This window comes from Coffea arabica, chromosome 7e (genome assembly GCF_036785885.1).
Source record: "Coffea arabica cultivar ET-39 chromosome 7e, Coffea Arabica ET-39 HiFi, whole genome shotgun sequence".
NCBI classification, from domain to species: domain Eukaryota; kingdom Viridiplantae; phylum Streptophyta; class Magnoliopsida; order Gentianales; family Rubiaceae; genus Coffea; species Coffea arabica.
The window spans coordinates 9,971,206-9,989,732 of record NC_092323.1 but is presented as its reverse complement, the minus strand read 5'-3'; the positions used below and the strand labels follow the sequence as shown (position 1 = coordinate 9,989,732).

General features: G+C 35.7%; 4 protein-coding genes and 1 non-coding gene across 7 annotated transcripts; 4 read left to right on the top strand and 1 right to left on the bottom strand.

The window, feature by feature from the left end:
• On the bottom strand, positions 1 to 84 carry TRNAL-CAA (transfer RNA leucine (anticodon CAA)). Its single transcript has one exon. It is a non-coding gene; the product is annotated as a tRNA-Leu (tRNA).
• A 4,427-nt stretch (positions 85 to 4,511) lies between these two features.
• Positions 4,512 to 4,958, top strand: LOC113702025 (uncharacterized). The gene has a single exon (XM_027222961.1). The coding sequence runs from the start codon at positions 4,512 to 4,514 to the stop codon at positions 4,956 to 4,958; it is 447 nt and encodes a 148-aa protein (XP_027078762.1).
• A 3,152-nt stretch (positions 4,959 to 8,110) lies between these two features.
• LOC113702023 (uncharacterized) lies at positions 8,111 to 8,989 on the top strand. The gene has a single exon (XM_027222960.2). It carries the CDS (start codon positions 8,111 to 8,113, stop codon positions 8,987 to 8,989), a length of 879 nt encoding a protein of 292 aa, XP_027078761.2.
• A 3,566-nt stretch (positions 8,990 to 12,555) lies between these two features.
• On the top strand, positions 12,556 to 13,482 carry LOC113702021 (uncharacterized). Its single transcript, XM_027222958.1, has one exon. The coding sequence runs from the start codon at positions 12,556 to 12,558 to the stop codon at positions 13,480 to 13,482; it is 927 nt and encodes a 308-aa protein (XP_027078759.1).
• A 1,414-nt stretch (positions 13,483 to 14,896) lies between these two features.
• LOC113701263 (uncharacterized) lies at positions 14,897 to 18,460 on the top strand. 3 transcript variants are annotated; one of them, XM_072058410.1, is made up of 8 exons: positions 14,897 to 15,090; positions 15,494 to 15,626; positions 16,247 to 16,350; positions 16,443 to 16,614; positions 16,841 to 16,981; positions 17,086 to 17,177; positions 17,544 to 17,698; positions 17,957 to 18,460. In XM_072058410.1, exons 1-8 carry the CDS (start codon positions 14,999 to 15,001, stop codon positions 18,241 to 18,243), a joined length of 1,176 nt encoding a protein of 391 aa, XP_071914511.1. In that variant the 5' UTR covers positions 14,897 to 14,998; the 3' UTR covers positions 18,244 to 18,460. The 3 variants fall into 3 exon arrangements, with proteins under 3 accessions (XP_071914511.1, XP_027077629.1, XP_027077630.1); XM_027221828.2 differs by having other exon boundaries at positions 17,544 to 18,460; XM_027221829.2 differs by having other exon boundaries at positions 14,949 to 15,090; positions 15,498 to 15,626; positions 17,544 to 18,460.
• Positions 18,461 to 18,527: the final 67 nt, after the last annotated feature.

Sequence of the window (18,527 nt, the reverse complement as noted above, 5' to 3'; positions counted from 1 at the left end):
TGTCAGAAGTGGGATTTGCACCCACGCCCTCTCACGAGGACCAGAACTTGAGTCTGGCGCCTTAGACCACTCGGCCATCCTGACTGGGTGATGAAAGTCTTTATTTATCTTATCCTTTTCAAAGCTTGGGTCCGCCCAACAGCAATGGATGCCAATAGAGCCGGACCCTTATGAGGCCCCGTTGCTTTAGCTCCACAAATTTAACATTTTCACTATTGATTTTTCCAAGGTCATTTTCATTCATTTACTTCGAGTTATATTCAGTATTAGAGGAAATACTAAATAATAACCACCTTAGTTTTTTTTTTAGCCCTTAGTTATTCTTCACCATACTTAATAGTTTAATTCATGCGAGATGCAAGTTTTTTAATATACTTATTCATGTAATCAGATTTTTAAGTGGAAAATATTAAACGACAAATCACCTGATAATATTTAATGAAGTTGCCCCTATGTCTTCAGGCCGATGGGTTAAAATTTGATGAACTTCAATTCCAAGTCATGATGGATACCATATCCTTATACTATATAAGAACGAGTTTAGGACTAGATTTCAACCGCAGAGGCGAGGCTATTTTGGGAATGTGAGAGTGTTTGAAGAGTAATTGGAACACTGAGTACAAGTCATTATAGCTTTAATTTCACTATAATTATTCATATAACCTTTCAGACATTTAAGGTTAGGGGCAGGTTTGGTATGTTACAATGTTTGATGCCAAGTTGAGTATCAAATACAACTGAATAAAGCTTGTATTTTGATAGAATTACATAAAAGTCCTTTTAATCATTTATTATACTAACATCCAAGCCTTCCAATTTCCTGAAACCTTTCTCATCGGTTAAGGAATTAATTGGATGTTTACATAATTGGATTTTAATTACAATTAATTAACTTAATTATTATCTGAACAATCATTATCATATTTATGTTCCCATGTTTAGCCGATACCCTTTCTTCTTTTTCGGTTTCACCTCTTTGATTTTATTATGGCTATTAAATATTTGGTGAAATGCATAGCTTTTCCTTTAAATTGAGGCAAGTTCTTTGGGTTTGTCTTCTTCGATTGTAGTTTTTTTTCTGATGATTGGTTTATTCAAGAACTTCATATAGTTTGCCTTTTGATACTTCTAATTCCAAAAACTGACTAATTATATTGTTTTTCTTAGTAGATTCCAGAGATTCTATCTCTGGTTAAAGTACAATTTGAGATAACATTGTCACTTTCTAAAATAATCAGAAAAGCAATTTTATCATCTTCTCCTCCTCAGCCAAGGTATTATCTCTTTATTTAAGTCAAATAACCTTATTTCTCATGAACTTTCTCCTATTATTCTTGACTCCAGGGATCTGTTGACTACATTCCAGCAGTTATGGTTCAAGTAGTTATTTTTTCATGTAATATGATTTGGAATTCAGCTTGTGTTTATTTTAATTGGGAATTTTATGATTGTAAAATTTATTAACTTAGAATTTTGTACTTCATTGAAACTAAAAAAGAAAATTAATCATGCTACATAGTACTAAGATGTCATTTGCACTCTATTTGCTTTCCATGTGATCTCGTTCTTGTATTATACTGTTTATATAGTTTCAAATACAAAAAAATTGATTTTTTATGCTATCTAAAAGAATTTGTGGCGAAACTTGATGAGTTTAAATGCTTTAGCTACAGCACCATTTTGATTGCATTATATTAATTCATTTACTCATAATTGTATATTGTACAATGATAAATAATGTTTCTTGATTTGATTGAAACAACTATTATTCATAGTTCAAACGAGTCAATTAAGTAGAGATGTTATATTGGATACTTATATAAGTAAATATTGAAAAATATCATTAAGCAGTTTCTACCTATAGTTTGCAATTCGAATTCATATGAGGAATTTCTTCTGATTTTAGTTACCATTTTCTACAATTTCAAATTTAGAAAATATTATTTGCACCAATTTTTTATAATCAAGATGGTTTCAATTCAGATCTTTAACAATTATGCAGATTTGAACTTATTTATGAGATTACAAAGAAATGTCTCTAGCAAAAAACACCAAATCTGAATAATTTCTACAAAACTTTGAAAAAGACCACTTAAATTTCTTATCTATCTATCATTTTTGGGCATTATTATCTCTGTAAGAAACATGTGATTAAGTCATATTATACCCACCAAATTATATAAATAGTTAGTCAAAAATAAAATTATTTTAGATTAGATTGGACGCAAAGTGATTGATGGATAAACTTGACTTGATAATTCAGGTTGAGCTTAAGTCGAGGGAGAAATCAGAAGCATTGCTTGAGGGATCTTTCACGAACATATATAGATTCGAGAGATGAATGGTCCAATTGATACTTTAAAATGTTTTATCATCTTGGATAAGTTTTAGAAGAGACCTTTGGATACTTTTCAATTGCACTTCAAACATTCTTACATTTTCAAACTACCCTTATCTTTGCAGTTAAAATTCAAACATAACCTTTGATCACAACGGATTCTTATATAGTATAACGATAAGGATGTTTCATTGCACATTATTTTTATTGACTCACTATGTAACTTATGATTTTTCTATTAAAATCACATGATAAAATCATCATACTTCAGTTTCTATACTACAAAATATTAAACAATAATTATTAATTATCTTGAATCACAAGCACCAAATTCTCGCGCGTCGCGCGGACTGTCCCTCCCTAGTAGTAGTAATTAAAACCTGTTACTTTCTTAACGACCAAATACTAATCTCTCTCTTTATATTTCCAAAGAGAAGCAGAGTGTTCTTATTCCTCCTTGCTGAAGACTGTTATACATAATGCTACTTTCTCTGTCCTACTTTAATAGTCTGTTTTATCTTCTTCATTCATCTTAAATTATAGTTCACCTTACAATTCAAGAATATAGTTAATTTTTAATTTTTCTAGAATGCACTTATTTAATATACTTTGGTATAAGTAAATATACTCTACCTTATTTATACACTGTCAGCGTCGGATGAATGACAACTATGCAAAATTTGAATTTGAAATTCAATTTTTTTACACACATGTCATGAATCAAACGGTGATAGTGTATACGCTGTCAACGTATATAAGATTTACTCTATTTAATATAGTCAAAATTTCTACCAATAATGGTTTTGATATATGTTTCGAATGGTGCAATATACCGTCATTATTGTTGTTATAATTAGTGTAAAGGTATGGTGATTAGTGATACTTCTAATATTAATTTAAGAGTATTTTAGGAAAACATTAGATTAGATTTATTTTTTTAAATAAAATTAGCTATTTTTTCTTAAACTGTGTGAAAAAAAATTAAGATTATCAAAATGAGGAGGAGGGAGTATATAGATTCCTGATGTCTCCCATTCTAGTCGACAATATTATAGATGCTTATCCTTCCTAACTTTTATACTAATAAGTTTGTACATTTGCTGCCAAGCATGCATGTAGTTCAATTAGGCTACCTATGCAAGGGAAAGATATGATTGATAAACTGACATGAAAATGCGACAAGAAATTTTGTCCAAGACTCAAGAATCGGCATTCAATTTGGTCCTTCTGAGAATAGGTGCTCGCAATTTTACATGAGCCATCGATCCAAAGGTGTCCTGTTCTTGGTTCATTACAACCCTTTTAAGTTGTTTCTGCAACTGCGCATGATGTATATTTCAAAGTATTGTTCCATAATGTCCAAATACAAAGATTGGAGGGATTTGAGTTGTTACTAATATCACTTGTTTGATCCAGTATGGGCTTAGGCGTCCACTTCTTAGCTCAAAGACAAAATTGGTGATTCTTCCTGCATCATCCTAACATCTGAGTAAGATCCTCAGAAGAGTAACGCAATCAATTAGATAGGAAAATTACTTTTAAGATCTCCCTATCTGATAATCGGCACAATTATGAAGTACTGATTAATTCACCGGAGACACCCGGCCAACAAGCCATACGTACACCACACACACATTCAATGGCATTGCCTGCATTCATTTGTTTCTATCGACCATTCATCCAACACCTCGATATAAAAAAGTCTACTTTAATGCCTACTTTAATGGTTCTAATCACTTAATTTACATGTTGGAATCTCCAGAATTAGTCTTTAAAAAGATGTGCTGTGTCCTTGTTTTTGATGGATCAAGGCTCCTCCGAACTAGACAATCTCAACAAGCCAAGTAGTTGGATCTACAGAAGCAATGTGTCAGGAAGTACATGATATTATAACACCTCAGCTCCACTTGCACACCTGCAAGATGTCAAAGAAATGGCAAATGATTACAACTTTGTTGGCCAAATGTCTTACAATGTTGCCTTGCTCAGAGGAATGGCCACATTGCCAGCACATGTTGATCAAAGTTTAATATTCAGAACATCTCTCATCTGGTCTCCTATCTCTTCATCTGTACACACTAGCGTCAACTTCTTGTTCATCATCAATTCATCACAGGTAAACTTGAGTGTTCTAATCTGAATCATCAAGAGAAGAGCAACAAAGTGAAAATATATGGCCTCAAAATCCACTGCTCTCTGCCATATTAGATCAATTAGCTTGCCTTGCAGATCACATCCTACAACTCTTCGAATTGAAGAGGAGTTAAACAAGATCAAAAGATGGGAAACATCATCAACTTCAGAGGCAATCTGCACAGGCCTTTGCAGATTGGCAGAGTTGTACAAGCGCATGGATGATCTTCTCAACTTGCCTCTGACCATCCAAGCCTTCTCACAACATCAAAATCAGAAATGGGGTGAAGAGTTCTTGGATGGATCATCGAGACTTGTAGACATCTGTGGCATTTCAAGGGAGATCATCTTTCAGCTTAAGGAAAATGTAAGAGATTTTCAGTCTTCTCTAAGGAGAAGAAAGGGAGATTCAAGCACGGAAACAAGCATTGCCAACTACACATCTCTTAGAAGGAAGACGAAGAAAGATGCCCAAAGATCATGTTAAAACTGGGAAAGTGCACATACTTTGCACGTATTGATATTGAAACGAAACCTCTTCTAAAAACGATAAATAAAACTACTACTTATTTTACCTTATAAACTTGTATAGTAGTATTAGGCATTGTGACTTTTGTTACGCTGAATTTGTTATAATAACAATTCCCTATTCCACTATACATCACAAATATATAGTACATTGTTGCAATTATCCTACTGCATTTGGTGTAAGGTGCTTCATGGGTACAATACTTTATGAACCTAATTAGTTTCTAAACTAGTAAACAAGGGAAAAGTGGGATGTGAAAATGATCAACAAGAAGTTAAAAATGCATTGGCAAGTGTAGATTCGGCTCTACGTAGCCTTTGGAGAGATGACAAAGAGCGAAAATGAAAAGAAATTCAGTTGGTGCAAAATAGATTGGAGACTTTGGAGGCTCGCACTGAAGTTTTGGAGAATGGATTCGAGGGCTTGTTTAGGTGCTTGATTACATCAAGAACCTCCCTCCTCAAACATTCTTGCATGCTAATCTTCTGCCTCCATGGATATTTTATTACAAATCCTGCATAGGCATCCAGATATCAGAGGATCTGCTTATGAATTTCAATGTGTAAATATGAAATCATGAACAGTTTTGTACTTAACACAACAGATACAATTCAAATATAGAGTTTGGTTCCCATATCTCGCTCTAGTCTTTTTTTGCAAACTATGTTCCTATGATTTCTAGTCTCAATTTTCATATTGACCTTAGCTTTACGGTATTAAACAGAGTCTTCACTATCATTACTTCAAATACACAAACAGTGATAGCAAAGCAATATCGATAATAAATTAAGATGGCTTTTCATTCATAAAAGAAAAAGTCCTCGGTTGTTATCGTGTTTGCAATATACATTTTTTCTTCCGTTTTTGTTAATATACCATCTCAAATGTTCTATTATATAGAGATTTTGAGGAAGCACAAGATTCAGCCCGCCATAACAAGAATTGCTGGTTTACTAAAAACATCACAGGTGTGCTTAGCAGCTTCGAGCTTGAATACTTTTCTGGTTAACCTGCTTTGAACCAACCTGTTTCAACACAAAATCACAGTTCTCATCCATCCTTTCGCAATCATCTGTATGGATTATTATTATTATTATTATTTTTTGGGTTCAAAATCTGCCTTGTGAAACAGCTAGAAAATTATCTGCGTAGGAAAAAAAGTAATAAAAAAGTGAAAACTCATACATATGAAATTCTGATGTCTCTATCAATTTTGTTTTGTTGATGTTGCTGCTAGCAAATTTTTGATGTAGAATTGGGCAATCTCAAACAAGAATATTGACAAGATCATGATATGATATCTTCTTATGGAATTAACAAACAAAGTAGGGATTTAAGCCCACTTGTGGCCTCGAATAATCAAACTTGATGATTAAATTAAGAAGTCCGTTAATGGCACTCCCAATTAATTATGAAACTATTAGCTGGATTGAGTAATAATCACATAAATTATGCAGCAAAGATACTTCACATTGTCACCACCCAGGGAAACATCATGATAATTAAGAAGCCACTCGTGCACATCTGGAAATCAGAACTATAAATCCTCATTATTGATTGTACGTTTGAACAAGGACAAGAAGCCATTCGTGTGTAACCTCTCAAGCTATTGTAACATGATCTCTGTAATTTGTGCATTCCTTAGCTTTCACACCCTATTTCCTACGCTCAGATTATATGGTTTCTTAGAACCAGACGTGTATCTCTGTAATCATGCTCGGTAATCTAAGATTCAATTGTCAAACCAAGAAAACTTTGAAATGGGGAGTCTGCAGGAAAAGATCACTTCTGCGCTTATTAGACGCAATCCTGAAATTTTAGTGGGTTTTTCTTGCTTGATGATTCTTTCTGTTTTTTCCCCTTTCATATTGGATAGCTTGTTATAACTGGGAATTGAATGATGCTGCATTTTCTGAAGGAGAAGTACAAATTCAAGCGTTGTTCATTTGACTAAAATGGTCTCAGAATCCCTCTGAATCTGAAGTGGCATACGGTGTGAAATAAGTAGCTTTTCCCCTATGCAAGTCTTTTAATAAAAAAAAAAATTCACAAGTGAATGGATAAATAAATAATAGAGATTGAATTGAGGGAATTCAAATTCCAAATGTTTACAGCATCCGCTCGGATTATGTTGTTTCTTATTGATTATCCTTTGATTTATGAAAATGACACACATGTCTGTGTATATGCATGATAGTTTTAACTCAATCAATAACCAAAATAAAGCTAGCAATCCTGAGTATACTGAAAACACCACTCTGCTAAATTGGTTCGTATATAGATGAGATATTTTAGTTTAGTTTTAAACTTTCCCCCACTTATATGCAGGACAAACACTTAAATAAAGAAAAAGAGATTATCTTTTACATGCATTCCATTATACAGCAACATGTTGGAGTAACCATCCCCCAACGAGTTCAAAAACTACTGGTTTTTGGAGTTATAATTATCCTGTCCCATCTGATTATGGGGCATCTCAACCTAATTATGAAGCATTAAACAATAATTAATTCAGCGGAGACACAGGATCAACAAGCCATACGTGCACATATTTAATTAATGGCCCCATTTGCGTTCATTAATTTCAATCTGCCATTCCGAGTTCCAACGCCTCTATTTTTAAACTATCCAAATCCCTTTTGTTAATGTGTCGTAATCACTGTATTATGATCTTCAAAGATGTGCTTTGTCCTTGTTTCTGATGAATTAAGGCTCCTCGAAACGAGACAATCTCAACAAGCCACGTACTTAGAGGTGACTAGCCACCTCAGTTTAGCTATAGAGAAGCTATGTGGCAGAAGCAGCGCAAAGCCTCTTGATCAAGAACAGGAAAATGTAACACCTCATATCCACCCCATAGCCATGAGGTATTAAAGAAATGGCAAATGATTAGAACTTTGTTTGCCGATTGTCTTGCAAATTTGCTTAGCTCGAAGGACTGCCAACAATGCCAGCACATGTTGCCCAGAATTTTATATTGAAAAAATTGCTCATCCTGTCTTCTTCTTTGTCTCTTCATCTATATATGGTGGTCTTCAACTCTTCCTCTTCATCAATTCATCATAAGCAAACTTGTATTTGCTAATCTAAGTCATCAAGAGAAAAAAAATATGGCCTCAAAATCTACTTATCACATTAGATCAATTAGTTTGCCTTGCAGATCACATCCTACAACTCTTGCTGTTGAAGAGGAGTTGAACAGGTTCGCATCATGGGAAGCATCATCAACTTCAGAGGCAATCTGCAAAGATTTATGCAGATTGGCTGAGTTGTATAAATGCATGGATGATGTTCTCAACTTGCCTCTGAACATTCAATCACTGTCTCAACATCAAAAGCAAAAATGGGGTGAGCAGTTGTTGGATAATTCAGTCAGAATCTTGGATATCTGTGGCATTACCAGGGAGATTGTTTCACAATTCAAGGAAAATGTTAAAGATCTCCAGTCTTCTTTAAGGAGAAGAAAAGGAGATTCAAGCACGGAAACAAGCGTTACCAAATACACTTACTTCAGAAAGAAGATGAAGAAAGATGCCAAAAGATCAATTGCAGCATTGAAACAAATAGATCATGAGATCAGTGCTTCAGCAATCATGGATCTTGATGATCAACATATTTCTTCAGTGATTAGAGTACTAAGAGAAGTTAACACAACCAGCATCGCCATTTTCCAAAATGTCTTGCTTTTCTTGACTTCTCAATCACCCAAGTCAAAGCCAAGCAAATGGTCACTGGTTTCAAGACTAGTAAACAAGAAAAAGGTGGGATTTGAAGATCAACAAGAAGTTGAGAATGAGTTCGAAAGTGTAGATTCAGCCCTACACAGCCTTTGCAGAAATGATCAAAGTGAAAATGAAAAGATCCAGTCGGTGCAAAACAGATTGGAGACCTTGGAGGCTAGCATTGAGGGTCTTGAGAATGGATTGGAGGGCTTGTTTAGGTGCCTAATCAGATCAAGGACCTCTCTGCTAAACATCATCTCATGCTAATCCTCTGCAAATGGATCGTTGATCACAAATCCTGTATAGGCTTCCGAATTTTAGAGGATATGCTTATGAAATCAAATGTATATGAAATTGTATACAGTTCTGCGCATTTGATACAACAAATACAATATAATTCTAGACTTTGTACTCCACATCCTCCAGAGTTATTGTGCATTTACTTTTCTCTGTCATTTCTACTCTCAATTCTCACATTGGCCCTGATCTTTACATTCATAACATACTTGGAAGGATCAAAAGGAAAAAGGGAAAGGGGAAAAAAATATAAAATATAGAAAAAAAGACTTGAAATTAATTTGATTTATATCTATCTGTGTGCCTCTTGCATCACATTGAATTTGAGAACACATATATATGGTGTACTCAAAATAGTCAGCGTTTCTTGAGCTTAAAAATTAGTCATTCTTTTCGCTACCAATGAGAATTACCCTGCATCATATCGTGCTATCTTGTCAATCTCTTTTCAAACCATGAACTGTGGAATGGAAAGAGCCTTGATCTCTCATTAATTAAATGCCTGAATGCTAACATGCATGCTATGGTTTCTATTCATGCATGCTATGCTTCAGTGTCAATTTCAGCGTTCTTTCTAGAATAACGTATGTGATTTGGGTTTCCGGCCTGCCAGAAAGCAGGTTAATTTCCACTCTACAAAAACAAAGAAAAAACTTATCTTTATTGTCTTAATGAATTTTCAAATAAAGCTTTAGTCTGTTCAGGAAGAACTACAACTCCTCCTACCTGTATCTGCAAATTTTCATTGTTCTGTTCTATCAAGGTGTACCTCGTGTTTTTATGTATGGGTAGATCGAAGATCAGGATCAAACTTTTGACAATTCTTGTGGCTTAATTATCTTCAGATATAGAAAATCCAACCTGCAATTAATTGCAAGCGAAGCCTCTATTTTTTTGAATTGTGAAATTGTACTTGGTTGTCTCCCTCCACATGTTGAAGGTGTCAAGAACGCTGAGGAGATCGCACGTGTGGTTGGTAGATTTGAGCTTGAAAACTTGCTCAGTCATTGTTTATTCGTTTGCCTGCCGAAGCTGTGAAAACTTGGATTAAACTCTGATGTCTCTATTACTTTTGCCTCACTTTAGAACAATCAATTTCTTTATGTTGAATTTACGGTTATCAAACTTTCTTACAATCGAGGATGGTAAATCTCATTAATAGACGCAAGAACGATGAAGAGATCAGAATGAGAATATGATCACTCCTCATAGGTATTACGAAACGAAACTACTGGTCTATAATTATTCTACTTATTGATTTAATTAAACCGTAAGCCAATGGTTCTGGCAGTAAACTAAGCAAATTATTATCTGTATTGACTTAGAATCACAGAAATGGTGCTGCAAACGTATTCCAGGTTGTCCATTGCCACCAACCCTGAAAACATTGTGACAAGAAGCCACTCGTGCACAGCTCGAATCTGCTTCAATGTCAGTAATCTACACCCTCATTATATGTTTGGATCAGCACAAGAAGCCATTCGCGTGTGAACTCTGAAATTTGTAGGAAGATTATCTCTATGTATTATGAATGTCTAACCACCATATCCATCGTATCGTCGCACTCAGATAATGTGGTTTCTTAATCACTATAATGAACAGCACAATTGGATTGAATGGTCAACATAGGACAGATGTTTGGATAGCAAGCTCAAGATGTTGTAAAAGGACAGATGTCTCTTGTATGTCTCCATCTAATACTACCCCACCATTCATCTAAGTATGAAGAGATAACATATGCAACATCCCAGTTGCTAACGTTAGGCCAAGGTGGCAATTATTGCGCCAGAAGACCACCCACCGCCCCATCTTCCTAAAACTTGAAAAGAATTTCCATATATGGGCAAGACTGCACTTGCTACCTGAAGAATTTCATGAACACGAGAGCAGAAGAAATGGCAAATTATTAGTCATTGTTGGCCAAATATCAAACATAAGAGGAGAGCCAGGGTAGCATCACATGCTCTGATGCTCTCTACACATTGTTAAAGGAACAAGACACAAATCAATTTCTCTTGTTACACTTTTCTCAATGTGAAAATAGCAAGGCCTTGTCGAACCCTGAACTCTGGTTTCATTAAGATAATGACTAGAATGGATGATTAAGACCTCAACAAACTTCAGACAATATAGGGTGTACATCTGTACCAACAGCCAAGGAATCCTGCAGCAAGTTAACAGGACTGCAGCATTATGTGAATGCCTAAATAATCTCTTCAATCTTCTCCAAACCCATTAAGCCCTGTCCAACGTCTGAACATAGGCATGAGAAATGTGCTGACAAGTTCTTCAACTGTTCTTTTGTTTTCACCTGTGGTAAAAATTATTCTCTATCCTTCTCGACAGGTTTTGAGAACGTATTATTGCCTAATCGTTTAAAGTTGAAATGTTTAAAATAACTGATAGATGGGATGCACCACGTTCGTAAAAGGTGATGTTATGTATTATTATTCAATCGTACACTCAAAGGAAAGTAACAATCCGGGACAAATTCTAGTATAGAGTAAGCTAAGTATGGGAAAAATTAAAAACAAAAGAAGACAATTACATTAGATAACCATCTCAAGTAATATATGCAATTTAATCTAATTAAATCATCCACAGAATTTGGGTAAAATTCGCCATTCAAGTCTTTAGCATTGTTGAGACTCTGAGAATTCAGCCTAGAAGTAATCTTTGTTTTCTGTCCACTTTCTTTTCCTGAAAATATTTCCCCTGGAGTTAACTACACATGCATCAGTTGATCATCAAAGTTCCAATGGTATTTTGCAGTATGTGCTATTGACCCGAATGGTTGTTTTCTCAACTTATCCCATTTTGTAGAGCAAAATCTCAACCCTTGAGAATTTCTTTAATTTATTTATTTAGACAAAATTCTTTAGTTGCAACCCTTGGTCAATTTTGCATTAGGCAACCAGGCATCAAGAACAAAACATACCAGCTGTCATTTCCATCACCATTAGCAGGTTGAAACCTCAGCGCAAACAGTGCAATAACTTGCCACTCGTGCACAAAATTTATGACATTGTATTTGCCTTCACAATCCATATTCGTCGGCAATTCAATCATTATGATAATTTATGATCCCTCTTAGATCTCAATATCTAAAAAGCCATCCTTGTAGGGCACTACAATTATGTCTATAATGGAGGTTCGCCCAATCTAGACAACTTTGGAAGGCACCATTCTCTTTTACATGCCTAACCGACTCTTCTGGATTCATGAGCCCTTTTGCCGGTGGCATTGGTGCATGAAAATTTTGCCTAAAATGAATGTACCCTGTCCGAATACCTAGCTTAGGATCAATATAATATTTTGGTTGTTAATGCTTTTGTTGGTTGAGGGCAGGACAACAAAAAACCAACATAATGTTGAAGATGCTTATCACATTGATATAATTAAAGACATAATAATGAATACTAACCTGCCCAACCTCCTGTTTTCTTTCGAGTGTTATAATAGTATAAATAGAGCAGATGATGAATCAGGGAGTTAATTGGAGTATTGAACCAATCTATACTATCAGAAAAGAAAAAATGGCTGCGTTCAATCCAAAATCCAAGAACCATTACAGAGTTCGTTCTGTCAGCTTGCCTACAAGATCACATCCGAGCACAATCAGGATTGAGCAAGCGGTGAACAAGCTAAAGACTTGGGAGACATCCTCTTCTTCCTTCTCCAAGGCGGATAAGATTTGCCTGTCTTTGTCAGGCCTTAAAGAATTGCATGAAGGCATAGAGGAACTTCTTGCGTTGCCACTGTCTCAACAAGCCCTTTCACAGCATCAGCAAGATCACATGGTCAATGAGTTAGTTGAGGAATCTGTGAGATACATAGATGTTTGTAGCAACGCAAGAGATACAGTCATGCAAATGAAAGAAGGCATTAAAGGGCTCCAATCATCTCTTCGACGAAGCAAGCTGCGAGAATTGAGAACTGAAACTGATGTAGCATCTTTTATGTGCTCCAGAAAAAGCTTACAGAAGGAGATCTCAAGGTCTCTTGCAAAGCTGAAGCATGTAGATAACAAAATGGTCCCTCTGCATCTGTCAAATTCTGAAGACGATCAGCTGTCAATTGTGCTCAGAGCCCTGACTGAAGCGAGTCTCTTGAACATCTCAACTTTCTCATCTCTGCTGTTATTTCTGTCAGTTCCAGTGATGAAATTAAAACCTACTCGATGGACATTGGTTTCAAATTTTATTTACAAAGGAGGATTGGCATGTGAAGGTGAAAGGAATAATTTGAATGAGCTGGAAGATGTAGATATTGCCCTTGGCAATTTACTCATTGATGATTCCTGCAAAGATGATGGAACCGAGAGGATTGAATCAGCTCAAAGAAAGTTGGAAGCCTTGGAAACTATACTTGAGAGCCTTGAAAATGGATTAGAGCTTTTGTTTAGACATTTGATCCGCACAAGAGTATCTCTTCTGAACATACTCTCAGCAGGAACATCTTAAGGTGCCAAATTTATCATATGGTATCTCAAATTCTCTAGTCTTAGGTGTTACAAAAGCCATGACGCACAGAATTGATTGTTCGAGAAAAAAATTGTATAGCAACAGAAAGAAACTGAATCTGAAGAAGAAATTTCAGTTCAATCTGCCTACCCTGTCCACCCTTTTTCTTTGTTTGGTCTTGTTCAAGAAACTGTAGAAATGTATGCTACGGATGCCAAAATATAACGACCCCGAAAAATATAATCTGTAATGTAGTATCAATAGCCTACAAAAACCTCTTATATTATCAGAATATAAGCGAGTATAGGAGATACACTTGATTAACCAATTCGTTTTTTTAATGGATGTTCCTTTACTTTGAGATCAGTTTTCGCCCTGGCTTCTCTGCAATTTGGTACCCTCAATAGAATAGAAAAGGAAAAAAGAAAGCTGAAGCTCAAATTTTCAAGGAATAGAATGTGCAAGAGAATTTTTACTATTAACGTAAATTTGACGGTTCAATATATTTTTTGCTATTAGTGTAAATTTCTGAAATATTATATTTTATTGAAAAAAAAAGTTTGGGGAAGTTGTGTGGTGGGCTTAACGATGACTATTGAATTCGGTTTTGTAAAAAGAAGCTCGGAACGTATGCCAGTCCAAATTGAAAGTCCAACAAAGGGAAAACTTTTTGTCACATTCGTAAGGGCCCAAGTTATAGGTATGAAATGTCTCTTGCCAAAAATAGGATGCAATTTTCGTTATTTGTCAGTCAGGAATGCAGAATTCTTTTTTTTTTTTATCAGACTTTTGAAATTAGTTAATTAAACCTAATCCCAATTTTTCTTGATGCAGAATTCTTGATGAAGCAATTTTTCCTTGTCTCTTTCTTTTTTTTTTTTCCTAGTCTTTGGCTAGAGCCATCCCCGTGGCTAGTATGACTGACTCCATTACCAGCAGATCCGGTGATCGATTCTCGTGTTACCTCGCTGTATATTTTTGGAACAAGATTGTATACAATTTTAGAAAATTAGTTTGGATGAAAGGTTGTGATACTCTAATTTAAAAAAAAAAATACAAAAGAAGAAATGCATGTACAAATGTGAAGTCAAGCAAATGAATCTTATCCCACTATACTAGTTCCCAAAAGCCAAAACAAAAGGCAAAGTAAAAATTAGAAATTTTTTCTATCATTTTGCATTGGATCCTAAAAGGTCCGAGTTACATCCACATTAAGGCATTGACCCTTTGCCGGCCGTCAAATCAGTTAACGGCTCCTTGGACGTACCCTGGCTCGCGCCGGAAGATGGAAAATTAATCTAGTCGGTGGCTCACTCTTTTGTCGTTGGGCCCACCACTGAACGCCACGTCACTAACCCATTCACAATTATATTTATATTTTTAATCTGTTTCCCTATTAGACGACCGTTATACTTGCGTGCCAACATCTCCTCTCCTGGCTTACTTCATAGTCCATACTTGCTCAGACTGACACACACGCAGAGGCCACAGCACGCAGTCACACAGTGGTGGAGCAATGACTATTGCAGGCGCAGCGACTGAACAGTGCAAGAAGGCCATGAAGATCGGGCTTTCTCTCTTCGGCAGACGTTTCAACTCCTCCAAATGGTATATAGTTTTATAATTTGCAAAATTTCCAATCTTTTTGTTGCCAAACCCATGTTAGTTTCTGCTAATAGCTTTGCATTGCCAAATGGGTCTTTATTTTCTAAATTTTCTTCCTTTTTCCCCTTAAATACCCATCTTTTCTTTGTTTATAGTTGTGCACTTTCAGGTGTGCTATCATTCCTAAATTTCTATTTTTTTTCCTAATAGAAAAGCCTCGTTTTTTCTTTTCTTTTCTTTTTATGTAATTTTTTTTTTTCTCTCAAATGGGTTTTGATCTTTAAAATTTCACTTTTTTTTTCCTTGTAGAACCCATGTTGGCTTCTGTTAGTAGTTGTGCGTCCCCCAATTCTAAGGTTTCTAATTTTTTTTTGGTACATACATTTGCGTTTTATTAATGGGATAGCAAGACGATGGCGAAGATGGCGGTGGCAAGAATAAAGCTACTGAGGAATAAGAGGGAGGTGGTGATTAGGCAAATGAGGAGAGACATAGCTATGCTGCTTGAGAAAAAACAGGATGCTACTGCTCGAGTCAGGGTAATTTTCCCTAATCACCTTCTTCTTTTCTTTGCTGAAAGCTTCTTGAACCCCCATGATATCCCTTTCTTTGTTCAATTTTTTGGATATTTAATTATTTCATATGGAACCCTGGAAAAGTTCGTTTCTTGGCTAATTGATTCCATTTTTTCCTTTTCTGGTTCTGTTATTTTAGTCATAAACTTGGGTTTCGTTGTGAAAGAGTATAAACTTAGTTTTAGTTTGTGATTTCAGTTAAGTAGTTATCTATTGAAGGTATAGGTTGGATTTTGTTGGATGACTTTGTCTTGTTGTCTCATTAGTATGATTCTATATTAGGAGTAGTTCGTGCTTCATTGGGATGAGTATGTGAAGGGTTATTTACAATAATTGTGATAGTCTTACTCGAAATTTAAACACCCCCCCTCTTTTCCTCCAAAAAACAAAAAAAAAAAAAAGTCCTTGACTACTTGTGTGGATGTGAGTGTGAACAAGAGAAGGGAAAAGAGTGAATCTTAATATATATAGCTTTTTGGCTATATTTTTTCGTACTTGTTAATTTAAGTTAAACTGAAGGACTCTGATGAGACTACGTAATAAGCTCTAACTAGTCCTTAACACACTCTTTTTCACCGTTTCAGGTTGAACATGTAATAAGAGAACAGAACATTATGGCTGCAAATGAGTTCATTGAGCTTTTCTGTGAACTCATTGTGGCCCGACTTCAGATTATTGCAAAGCGAAGGTTTGTAGGAAATTTACCTTTTCATATTACTGAAAAAAGTACAAATGATCGAGTTAAAGAAGACTTTTAGTGCTTGCCTGCATTTATTTCAGGGATTGCCCTGCTGACCTGAAAGAAGGGATATCAAGTTTGATCTTTGCTGGCCCTCGTTGCTCAGAGATTCCAGAACTCTTGGCTATTCGGGATGTTTTTGAGAAAAAATATGGAAAAGATTTTGTATCTGCAGCTACTGATCTACGACCCAATGCTGGAGTGAACCGGATGGTAATTAAGTTGTTTTTTCATGGAAGTTTGCTTTCTAATTAACTTGTTTTCCAGTGCATTCATACTTCTTTGGTTGGAAATGATCGTATACTGTCTTTACTGTTTATCTTCTTAGCACATGTTAGACAGACTACATTACAAATTCATATTGAAGAATGCCAAGTTCTTTTCCCTTTGTGAGCTCTAAATGGGAAAGGAAAAATTGAAATCTTGCTTTCTTTGCCAGCTTATTGAAAAGCTTTCTGTTAGAACACCATCTGGTGAAGTAAAATTGAAAGTTATGAAAGAGATAGCAAAGGAATACCAGGTTGATTGGGATACAACAGAATCTGAGATGGAGCTGCTCAAGCCTCCAGAAGAGCGTATAGTATGTTTCTGGCTCTTTTTCTCTCTTACTCTGTCCAAGTTTATTTCAAGCTAAAAGAATTTCTATTTGCCCTTTTATCAAGCTTTGCTCTCCCATTTTACCAGGAAGGACCAACTACTTTTGCAAGTGCTTCCAGCTTACCTGTCAAGCCAGTCATGAATCATTCAGTGGCACCAGAACCCCCTCTGACCAGCAAGTAAGGCACCAACATACTGATTATGATATCATTTCGGGTAAAAAAGAAACGTGTAGAAGCAACAGAAATACCAGATTTCCTTGTAAATTTGATGTGTCAGAGACTGGCTTCTATGACTTCGGGTTTCTTGTTTTTCATTGGGCATGTATGCCTATTCCTGATAAGTCCGTCAGGTGTAGACATGGGAAGATAATAAACATTTGTCTGCCGCATAATTGCTAAATTGACATGTCAAACTTCTTATCCTTTATGTGGCATTGCCAGTGTGAAAAATCTAGTCAACATTTTTTTTTTCTGTTTAATTTATATCAACTTTGGCTAATATGTATTCCCTACATACAATTTGAAAAATATGAAACAAAAAAGGCATCCAGGTGTTGGAGAAAGCAAAACCTTGCATTTTCAAGACTCAGCATCAGCTGCTGAAGCTGCTGCTAAGTCTGCGACGGAAGCAATTGCTGCTGCAGAAGCTGCTGCCTATCTGGTTGGTAAAGAGACGCATGCATCTGGTTTTCACAACGGTAAGAATGGCGCAAACATGAATAAATTCAGTTCTGTGAGGTCCAATTCTACTGGCATTTATATGCCTCATGACATGGCCCAAGATGATGAAATGATGGGTGATGAATACAAGGTCCAGAAGAGCATCAAGCGGCGGAGTTCTGAAAATTCTCATTCCTCAAGTGCTGAACATAACAATTTCGACACACCAAAGGTTTATCGAAGGCATAGCTATAATGTTCCATCTGCTCGTTCTGATATCAAATTTGATGACTCAGATTGCGACGAAGAAATTGACGTGGAAGAACCACCTTTAAATCTTAGAAGGCACAGCTACACTGTCCCTCCTGCAAAGTCAGATGTCAAATTTGATGAATCAGATGTTGATGAGGAAATTGAGATGGAGAAACCTGGACAAGGAATGAACCAGCCACCTCACAGGCCTGCACCACAGGCACCTGGAATGCAAGGGAAACAGGATTCATTTCCTCGAGTTCACCCTAGATTACCAGACTATGATACTCTTGCTGCACGTTTTGAAGCTCTCAAATACCGCAAGTCTTAGATAGTTATGGTTGATACAAGGCTGGATTTATCTGCTTCTATTTTTGGGGTATGTTGTAGTCAATTCATTACAGAGGTTATAGTAGATCGTAGTATGAAGTTTAAAGAATAGCTGCTGCTACTATATTTGCAACATTTTGTACTCACTCGTCCATTCTAATGGATATACTAATATAATGCATTAAAGAATAAAATTAGCCGTCACTTTTGTAGTTTTCCTTCTCTAATGTCATCCAGTAAATTAATCATGGATAATTTTTCCTAGTTGTACAATTAAAATATTGT